General features: G+C 44.2%; 1 protein-coding gene across 1 annotated transcript in view; it reads right to left on the bottom strand.

Moving 5' to 3' along the window:
- The window catches only part of LOC139383323 (ezrin-like), a 37,702-nt gene that overhangs the window by 20,058 nt on the left and 6,728 nt on the right, over positions 1-10,916 (bottom strand). Inside the window, exons 2-5 of the mRNA XM_071127813.1 lie at positions 10,755-10,838; positions 10,048-10,143; positions 7,978-8,100; positions 7,737-7,888 (exon numbers count right to left, since the gene is read on the bottom strand). Coding sequence (XP_070983914.1) covers positions 7,737-7,888; positions 7,978-8,100; positions 10,048-10,143; positions 10,755-10,838 — 455 coding nt within the window. The remainder of the gene's footprint in view (positions 1-7,736; positions 7,889-7,977; positions 8,101-10,047; positions 10,144-10,754; positions 10,839-10,916) is intronic.

Genomic DNA, 10,916 nt, shown 5'->3' with positions numbered 1-10,916 from the left:
CCCATAACGACATCACACTACCCCATAACGACATCACACTACCCCATAACGACATCACACTACCCCATATTGACATCACACTACCCCATAATGACATCACAATACCCCATAACGACATCACACTACCCCATATTGACATCACACTACCCCATAACGACATCACACTACCCCATATTGACATCACACTACCCCATAACGACATCACACTACCCCATAACGACATCACAATACCCCATAACGACATCACAATACCCCATAATTACAAAGTGAAAACAGGCTTTTAGAAATGTAGGGACATTTATTAGAAACCCCCCCAGAAATGCCTTATTTTCGTAAGTATTCAGACACTTTGCTATGAGACTCGAAATTGAGCTCAGGTGTATCCTGTTTCCATTGATCATCTTTGAAATGTTTCTACTTGATTGGAGGCCAACTTTGGTAACTTCAATTGATTGGACATGATTTGGAAAGGCACCTTTCTATAGAAGGCCCCACAGCTGACAGTGTATGTCAGAGCAAAAAACAAGCCATGAGGTGGAAGAAATTGTCTGTAGAGATCCGAGACAGGATTATGTCGAGGCACAGACCTGGGGAAGGGTACCAAAACATTTCTGCAGCATTGAAGGTTCCCAAGAACACAATGGCCTCCATCATTCTTAAATGGAAGACGTTTGGAACCACCAAGACTCTTCCTAGAGCTGGCCGCCCGGCCATACTGAAAAATCGGAGGAGAAGGGCCTTGGTCAGGGAGGTGACCACAAACCTGATGGTCACTCTGACAGAGCTCCAGAGTTCCTCTGTGGAAATGGCAGAACCTTCCAGAAGAACAATCATCTCTACAGTACCCCACCAATCAGGCCTTTATGGTAGAGTGGCCAGACAGAAGCCACTTCTCAGTAAAAGGCACATTACAGCCCGCTGGTAGTTTACCAAAAGGCTCCTAAAGGACTCTCAGACCTTGAGAAACAATATTCTCTGGTCTGATGAAACCAAGATTGAACTCTTTGCCTTGAATGGCAAGCATCACATCTGGAGGAAACCTGGCACCATCCCTACGGTGAAGCATGGTGGTGGCAGCATCATGTCTGGAGGACACCTGGCACCATCCCTATGGGGAAGCATGGTGATGGCAGCATCATGTCTGGAGGACACCTGGCACCATCCCTACGGTGAAGCATGGTGGTGGCAGCATCATGCTGTGGGGATTTTTTTCAGCGGCAGGGACTGGGAGAGAGTCAGGAATGAGGGAAAGATGACCTGAGCAAAGTACAGAGAGATCCTTGATGAAAACCTGCTCCAGAGTGCTCAGGACCTCAGACTGGGGGTGAAGGGTCACCTTCCAACAGGACAACGACACTAAGCACACAGCCAAGACAACGCAGGAGTGGCTTCAGGACTCGGGACTCTGAATGTCCTTGAGTGGCCCAGCCAGAGCCCGGACTTGAACCCAGTTGAACATCACTGGAGAGACCTGTAAATAGCTGTACAGCAACGCTCCCCATCCAACCTGACAGAGCTTGAGAGGATGGGAGAAACTACCCTAATATAGGTGTGCCAAGCTTGTAGCATCATACCCAAGATGACTCGAGGCTGTAAATGTCTGCCAAAGGTGCTTCAACAAAGTACTGAGTAAAGAGTCTGAATACTTATGTAAATTACAGTTTTTTATTTAGAATAAAATTGTAAAAATGTGTAAAAAACAGTTTTGCTTTGTCATTATGGGGAATTGTGTGTAGATTGATGAGGAAAAAAAATATCGTCAAGGGGTCTGAATACTTTCTGAATGCACTGTATGTGCATTTATTATGGATCCCCATTAGTTCCTGCCAAGGCAGCAGCTACTCTTCCTGGGGTTTATTATGGATCCCCATTAGTTCCTGCCAAGGCAGCAGCTACTCTTCCTGGGGTTTATTATGGATCCCCATTAGTTCCTGCCAAGGCAGCAGCTACTCTTCCTGGGATTTATTATGGATCCCCATTAGTTCCTGTCAAGGCAGCAGCTACTCTTCCTGGGGTTTATTATGGATCCCCATTAGTTCCTGTCAAGGCAGCAGCTACTCTTCCTGGGGTTTATTATGGATCCCCATTAGTTCCTGCCAAGCAGCAGCTACTCTTCCTGGGGTTTATTATGGATCCCCATTAGTTCCTGCCAAGGCAGCAGCTACTCTTCCTGGGATTTATTATGGATCATCATTAGTTCCTGCCAAGGCAGCAGCTACTCTTCCTGGTTTTTTTTATGGATCCCCATTAGTTCTTGTCAAGGCAGCAGCTACTCTTCCTGGGGTTTATTATGGATCACTATTAGTTCCTGCCAAGGCAGCAGCTACCCTTCCTGGGGTTTATTATGGATCCCCATTAGTTCCTGCCAAGGCAGCAGCTACTCTTCCTGGGGTTTATTATGGATCCCTATTAGTTCCTGCCAAGGCAGCAGCTACTCTTCATGGGTGTCCAAGCTGTGTGCAAGTATTTTAAACAGACAGCTCGGTCAATACCTCTTACAAAAACAAGTAGTGATGAAGTCAACCTTTCTTCCACTTTGAGCCATGAGAGAATGACATGTCATTAATGTTAGCTCTCTGTGTACTTTTAAGGGCCAGCCGTGCTGCCCTGTTCTGAGCCAACTGCAATTTTCCCAAGTCCCTCTTTGTGGCACCTGACCACACGACTGAACAATAGTAAGGTGCGACAAAACTAGGGTCTGTAGGACCTGCCTTGTTGATAGTGTTGTTAAGAAGGTAGAAACTAGGGCCTGTAGGACCTGCCTTGTTGATAGTGTTGTTAAGAAGGTAGAAACTAGGGCCTGTAGGACCTACCTTGTTGATAGTGCTGTTAAGAAGGTAGAAACTAGGGCCTGTAGGACCTGCCTTGTTGATAGTGTTGTTAAGAAGGTAGAAACTAGGGCCTGTAGGACCTGCCTTGTTGATAGTGCTGTTAAGAAGGTAGAAACTAGGGCCTGTAGGACCTGCCTTGTTGACAGTGTTGTTAAGAAGGTAGAAACTAGGGCCTGTAGGACCTGCCTTGTTGATAGTGCTGTTAAGGAGGTAGAAACTAGGGCCTGTAGGATCTGCCTTGTTTCTAGTGCTGTTAGGAAGGTAGAAACTAGGACCTGTAAGACCTGCCTTGTTGATAGTGTTGTTAAGAAGCCAGAGCAGCGCTTTATTATGGACAGACTTCTCCCCATCTTAGCTACTGTTGTATCAATATGTTTTGACCATGGCAGTTCAGGGTTACAGTCCAGGGTTACTCCAAGCAGTTTAGTCACCTCAACTTGCTCAATTTCCACATGATTTATTACAATATTTAGTTGAGGTTAAGGATTTAGTGAATGATTTATCCCAAATACAACGCTTTTAGGTTTTTAAATATTTAGGACTAACTTATTCCTTGCCACCTATTCTGAAACTAACTGCAGCTCTTTGTTAAGTGTTGCAGTCATTTCAGTCGCTGTAGTAGCTGACGTGTGTAGTGTTGAGACATCCATATACATAGGCACACTATCTTTCCTCAAAGCCAGTGGCATGTCGTTAGTAAAGATTGAAAAAAGCAAGGGGCCTAAACAGCTGCCCTGGGGAATTCCTGATTCTACCTGGATTACGTTGGAGAGGCTTCCATTAAAGAACACTCACTGTGTTCTGTTAGACAAGTAACTCTTTATCCACAATATAGCAGGGGGTGTAAAGCCATAACACATACGTTTTTCCAGCAGCAGACTGTGATCTCAATAATGTCAAAAGCGGCACTGAAGTCTAACAAAACAGCCCCCACAATCATTGTATCATCAATTTCTCTCAGCCAATCATCAGTCATGTGTGTAAGTGCTGTGCTTGTTGAATGTCCTTCCCAATATGCGTGCTGAAAGTATGTTGTCAATTTGTTTACTGTAAAATAGCATTGTATCTGGTCAAACGCAATTTTTTCCAGAAATTTACTAAAGGGTTGGTAAAGGGCTGATTGGTTGGCTATTTGAGCCAGTAAAGGGGGATTCACTATTCTTAGGTAGTGGAATGACTTTAGCTTCCCTCCAGGCCTGAGGGAACACACTCTCTAGTAGGCTTAAATTGAAGATGTGGCAAATAGGAGTGGCAATATCGTCTGCTATTATCCTCAGTCATTTTCCATCCAGATTGTCAGACTCTGGTGGCTTGTCATTGTTGATAGACACCAATAATTTTTTCACTTCTTCCACACTGACTTTACGTCATTCAAAAGCACAATGCTTGTCTTTCATAATTTGGTCCGATATACTTGGATGTGTAGTGTCAGTGTTTATTGTCTGACATGGCATGCCTAGGTTTGCTAATCTTGCCAATGAAAAAATCATTAAAGTAGTTGGAAATATCAGTGGGTTTTGTGATGAATGAGTCATTTGATTCAATGAAGGACGGAGCAGAGTTTTCCTTTTTTCCCAAAATGTAATTTAAGTTGCTCCAAAGCTTTTTACTATCATTCTTTATATCATTTATCTTTGTTTCATAGTGTAGTTTATTTTTATTTAGTTTAGTCACGTGATTTTTGCCAATCAATTGTACAGCCAGACTTAACTCCCATTCCTTTTGCATCATCCCTCTCAACCATACAATGTTTCAATTCCTCATCAATCCACGAGGATTCAACAGCTTTTACAGTCATTTTCTTAAAATGGGTGCATGTTTATTAGTAACTGGGATAAACTATTTCATAAATGTGTCAAGTGCAACTTCTGTTTGCTCCTCATTACACACCACAGACCAACAAATATTCTTTACATCATCAACATAGGAATCACTACAAAACGTATTGTATGACCTCTTATACACTAGATTAGGCCCAGCCTGACCTCTTATACACTAGATTAGGCCCAGCCTGACCTCTTATACATTATATTAGAACCAGCCTGACCTCTTATACACTATATTAGGCCCAGCCTGACCTCTTATACACTATATTAGGCCCAGCCCTTGGAACTTTGGTTTTCATAGATATTGCTATGCTATATTGTGATCACTACATCCGATGGATCTGGATACTGCTTTCAAGCACATTTCTGCAGCATTAGTAAAGATGTGATCAATACATGATGATTTAATTCCTGTGCTGTTTGTAACAATCCTGGTAGGTTGACTGACAACCTGAACCAGGTTGCAGGTACTGGTTACAGTTTGAAGCATTTTCTTGAGTGGGCAGCTTGATGAAAGCCAGTAAATATTAAAATCACCCAGAAAATATACTTCTCTGTTGATATCACATACAGTACTGTAGGTTTCGTGAGGCTGTGTAATGCACACCAACATCAAGCACATGTCTTACTGTAATATAACACCTTACCTCAAGCACAGACAGCATGTCGTAAATATACCACACCATACACCTGTTCCTTATGATGCTAATTTTGCCATAAAATAACAGGAAGTGAGAACACTTGAGTTTGAAGTTGGGGTCTTGGTATTATATATACAGTGCCTTGCGAAAGTATTCGGTCCCCTTGAACTTTGCGACCTTTTGCCACATTTCAGGCTTCAAACATAAAGATATAAAACTGTATTTTTTTGTGAAGAATCAACAACAGGTGGGACACAATCATGAAGTGGAACGACATTTATTGGATATTTCAAACTTTTTTAACAAATCAAAAACTGAAAAATTGGGCGTGCAAAATTATTCAGCCCCCTTAAGTTAATACTTTGTAGCGCCACCTTTTTCTGCGATTACAGCTGTAAGTCGCTTGGGGTATGTCTCTATCAGTTTTGCACATCGAGAGACTGACATTTTTTCCCATTCCTCCTTGCAAAAAAGCTCGAGCTCAGTGAGGTTGGATGGAGAGCATTTGTGAACAGCAGTTTTCAGTTCTTTCCACAGATTCTCGATTGGATTCAGGTCTGGACTTTGACTTGGCCATTCTAACACCTGGATATGTTTATTTTTGAACCATTCCATTGTAGATTTTGCTTTATGTTTGGATCATCGTCTTGTTGGAAGACAAATCTCCGTCCCAGTCTCAGGTCTTTTGCAGACTCCATCAGGTTTTCTTCCAGAATGGTCCTGTATTTGGCTCCATCCATCTTCCCATCAATTTTAACCATCTTCCCTGTCCCTGCTGAAGAAAAGCAGGCCCAAACCATGATGCTGCCACCACCATGTTTGACAGTGGAGATGGTGTGTTCAGGGTGATGAGCTGTGTTGCTTTTACGCCAAATATAACGTTTTGCATTGTTGCCAAAAAGTTCAATTTTGGTTTCATCTGACCAGAGCACCTTCTTCCACATGTTTGGTGTGTCTCCCAGGTGGCTTGTGGTAAACTTTAAACAACACTTTTTATGGATATCTTTAAGAAATGGCTTTCTTCTTGCCACTCTTCCATAAAGGCCAGATTTGTGCAATATACGACTGATTGTTGTCCTATGGACAGAGTCTCCCACCTCAGCTGTAGATCTCTGCAGTTCATCCAGAGTGATCATGGGCCTCTTGGCTGCATCTCTGATCAGTCTTCTCCTTGTATGAGCTGAAAGTTTAGAGGGACGGCCAGGTCTTGGTAGATTTGCAGTGGTCTGATACTCCTTCCATTTCAATATTTTCGCTTGCACAGTGCTCCTTGGGATGTTTAAATCTTGGGAAATCTTTTTGTATCCAAATCCGGCTTTAAACTTCTTCACAACAGTATCTCGGACCTGCCTGGTGTGTTCCTTGTTCTTCATGATGCTCTCTGCGCTTTTAACGGACCTCTGAGACTATCACAGTGCAGGTGCATTTATACGGAGACTTGATTACACACAGGTGGGATTGTATTTATCATCATTAGTCATTTAGGTCAACATTGGATCATTCAGAGATCCTCACTGAACTTCTGGAGAGAGTTTGCTGCACTGAAAGTAAAGGGGCTGAATAATTTTGCACGCCCAATTTTTCAGTTTTTGATTTGTTAAAAAAAGTTTGAAATATCCAATAAATGTCGTTCCACTTCATGATTGTGTCCCACTTGTTGTTGATTCTTCACAAAAAAATACAGTTTTATATCTTTATGTTTGAAGCCTGAAATGTGGCAAAAGGTTGCAAAGTTCAAGGGGGCCGAATACTTTCGCAAGGCACTGTATATTAGATATATGGGTATTAATTATGTAGTGAACAAGTCATACAGCCGCCATCTGGAGGTTCATCCACCCTCTTCTCCATCTGGAGGTTCATCCACCCCCTCTCCATCTGGAGGTTCATCCACCCTCTGCTCCATCTGGAGGTTCATCCACCCCCTCTCCATCTGGAGGTTCATCCACCCTCTTCTCCATCTGGAGGTTCATCCACCCCCTTCTCCATCTGGAGGTTCATCCACCCCCTTCTCCATCTGGAGGTTCATCCACCCCCTGCTGCTTCTCCATCTGGAGGTTCATCCACCCCCTGCTGCTTCTCCATTGGGAGGTTCATCCACCCCCTTCTCCATTGGGAGGTTCATCCACCCCCTACTCCATCTGGAGGTTCATCCACCCCCTGCTCCATCGGGAGGTTCATCCACCCCCTTCTCCATCGGGAGGTTCATCCACCCCCTGCTCCATCGGGAGGTTCATCCACCCCCTTCTCCATCTGGAGGTTCATCCACCCCCTGCTGCTTCTCCATCTGGAGGTTTATACACCCCCTCTACATCTGGAGGTTCATCCACCCCCTGCTGCTTCTCCATCTGGAGGTTCATCCAACCCCTGCTCCATCTGGAGGTTCATCCACCCCCTCTCCATCTGGAGGTTCATCCACCCCCTGCTCCACACTGACTCACCTCTTGGGCAGCAGGCGTTCATTGGTCAGGTAACCATTCTGGTGTGTCTCCTTATTAAAGTCTCCAAACTTGGCCTGTACAGAGTAGGAGGCTAGCAGAACAGCAGACTCTGGAGGGCAGTACACCTCATCAGTTAGGATGTCCTCCTTCACCTGGAGGTGGGAGACAAACGGCTGGATCACGTGGGGGAGGGGGGGGGTCTGTGTGTGTGTGTGTATGTGTGTATGTGTGTATGTGTTACCTGCAGGAAGAACAGTTTCTGGGTGTTCTCCTGGATCAGCTCCTCAGCCACGTCCTCTGGGTAGAACTTGGCCCGGAAACGGAACTGGAGAGGAACCTCTTTCTTTACTTCCTGGGATATCACCTGGGGGGGGGGGGGGGGGGGGGCAGAGAGGAGAGAGGAAAGGGGAGGAGAGGAGAGGATGGGAAAGGAGGGGAGAGAGGATGAGAGGGGAGGAGAGGAAAGGGAGAGAGGAGGAGAGGAGAGGGGATGATGGGGGGGGGGGGTGTGGTTATGACATGAGTAACCCCCATGTCAGTGGTATTCAACATCAGGGGAAACAGCAGTGGGGTTGCCAAAATATGTATTTATATTAGGAATAAAAAAAAACAAAAGAGTACAGATTAATATCTGGGACAATATACACATGTTTCTGAGAGAGATTATTTGAAAAATAAAATGTTATTGAGTAAATGAATTGGATTTGTTTTTGTTGCAATGAATTGAAGGTCATATGTTGATTAGTAAAGCTTAAACCGAGTTTATTCACCCACTGGGTTGGTACAAGCTGCACAAGACAAATACATTTATTCACTAGTGGTAATGTACAGTGGGGCAAAAAAAGTATTTAGTCAGCCACCAATTGTGCAAGTTCTCCCACTTAAAAAGATGAGGCCTGTAATTTTCATCATAGGTACACTTCAACTATGACAGACAAAATGAGAGAGAAAAAATCCAGAAAATCACATTGTAGGATTTTTAATGAATTTATTTGCAAATACACCCTAATTTGGGTGGACTCTCTCTAAACATTACATCTTTATTGCTAGGCAGGAAGTGATGCGGGCAACCAACTGTTCCTTCTCCCTTAATGTGATCTGACCTGACCTGAGCTCGACCCCCATTCCTCACTAAACCACATCTCTCCACCATTATCAGTGAACGCAACCATGCGGTCGTCTTTCCTTCCAGTACATTCCAAGCTTAAATTGCCTCCACCATATACCTTCCTCCTACCGATACCCATCACCTCCTGGTGTGGAAACCAGACTACGGCACCCCTCACGTCTCTACTCTAACTGACGATTAACAATATTTTAAAGTTTAGAACCCATCAATGTAAAAACTCCAAATTTACAGATTTTAAGGTTGTGTCATTGGAGTTGGGGTGAGGTCGCGAGAAATTCTTAGGGGGAAAAAAATGGGGTCGCGAGAAATTCTTAGGGGGAAAAAAATGGGGTCGCGAGAAATTCTTAGGGGGAAAAAAATGGGGTCGCGAGAAATTCTTAGGGGGAAAAAAATGGGGTCGCGAGAAATTCTTAGGGGGAAAAAAATGGGGTCGTGATAAATTTTGACGGAAACAAATTGGGGTCCCGATAAATTCTGACGGAAACCAATAGGGGTCCCGATAAATTCTGACGGAAACAAATTGGGGTCCCGATAAATTCTGACGGAAACAAATTGGGGTCCCGATAAATTCTGACGGAAACAAATTGGGGTCCCAATAAATTCTGACGGAAACCAATTGGGGTCCCGATAAATTCTGACGGAAACAAATTGGGGTCCCGATAAATTCTGACGGAAACAAATTGGGTGCCCCCCTGAAATAGTTTGAATACCACTGCCCTACACAATAAATCAGGGGTAGGTTACATTGTTATGTCTAGGATGGAATAAGTGGGACCATAGTGTATTAAACCATTCCATTCAAATAAACATGATTTGTGGCCTTAGGGCAGTTCCTAACATTACAGCGCACTTATACAGTACATAACGGTGAGCTATGTATGTCAGATGGCACTACGTACATCAACGGCTGTGTTGATTCATCATTTAGGTGTCACTGTGCAGCTTAAGGTGTAGCCATCATAATTTAGATGGGAAGAGCAGGGAGTCGGGTTCCAACCCACGCCGACTCAGGCATACAGAGCAGGGAGTCGGGTTCCAACCCACGCCGACTCAGGCATACAGAGCAGCGAGTCGGGTTCCAACCCACGCCGACTCAGGCATACAGAGCAGCGAGTCGGGTTCCAACCCACGCCGACTCAGGCATACAGAGCTGTAACCGCTGGATCACACATACCAATTTACCTTTTTATCAAACTTCAGCCATGTTTGGAACCCTTTGTTGTTGACGAACAGCAGGCCGAAGTACCAGAGCTCCCGCAGACCGACCGTTCTGGACACCTGGAGAAAACAGAGGAGACGGAGAGAAAAACAAAATAAACGTTTTACACTGGAGAGACGTGACACTGACAAATATAGATTTTTACAAAACCTTGTTCACCTTTTCCTACAACATGGTCATTATAATGAGATGGGATAGTTCGTGAGGGTTAGGGTTAGTTCGTGAGGGTTAGGGTTAGTTCGTGAGGAAGTGTGTGTGTGTGAGACTTAGTTAGTTAGTTAGTTAGTTAGTTTAGTTAGTTCGTGAGGGTTAGGGTTAGTTCGTGAGGGTTAGGGTTAGTTCGTGAGGGAGTGTGTGTGTGTGAGACTTAGTTAGTTAGTTAGTTTAGTTAGTTCGTGAGGGTTAGGGTTAGTTCGTGAGGGTTAGGGTTAGTTTGTGAGGGAGTGTGTGTGTGTGTGTGAGACTTAGTTAGTTAGTTTAGTTAGTTAGTGAGGGTGTGTGTGTGTGTGTGTGTGTGTGTGTGTGTGTGTGTGTGTGTGTGTGTGTGTGTGTGTGTGTGTGAGAGTTAGTTAGTTAGTGAGGGAGGGAGAGTTAGTTAGTTAGTTAGTTAGTTAGTTAGTTAGTTAGTTAGTTAGTTAGTTAGTTAGTTAGTTAGTGAATGTGAACTGACCTGTTCGAACAACTGTTTGCCGGTGATGCTGGGAAGAATGGAGAACTCCAGCTCAGCATCCATTGTGGTGACCCGGACATTGACCTGGAGATTCAGAATCAGAACCGCCTTTATTCCCCAGCAACGTTTCCATGTACCAGGAATCTGAGCTGGTCAAGTGGT

The sequence above is a fragment of the Oncorhynchus clarkii genome, chromosome 25 (assembly GCF_045791955.1).
Source record: "Oncorhynchus clarkii lewisi isolate Uvic-CL-2024 chromosome 25, UVic_Ocla_1.0, whole genome shotgun sequence".
Classification (NCBI taxonomy): Eukaryota; Metazoa; Chordata; class Actinopteri; order Salmoniformes; family Salmonidae; genus Oncorhynchus; species Oncorhynchus clarkii.
This window is presented reverse-complemented; position numbering and strand designations above follow the sequence as displayed.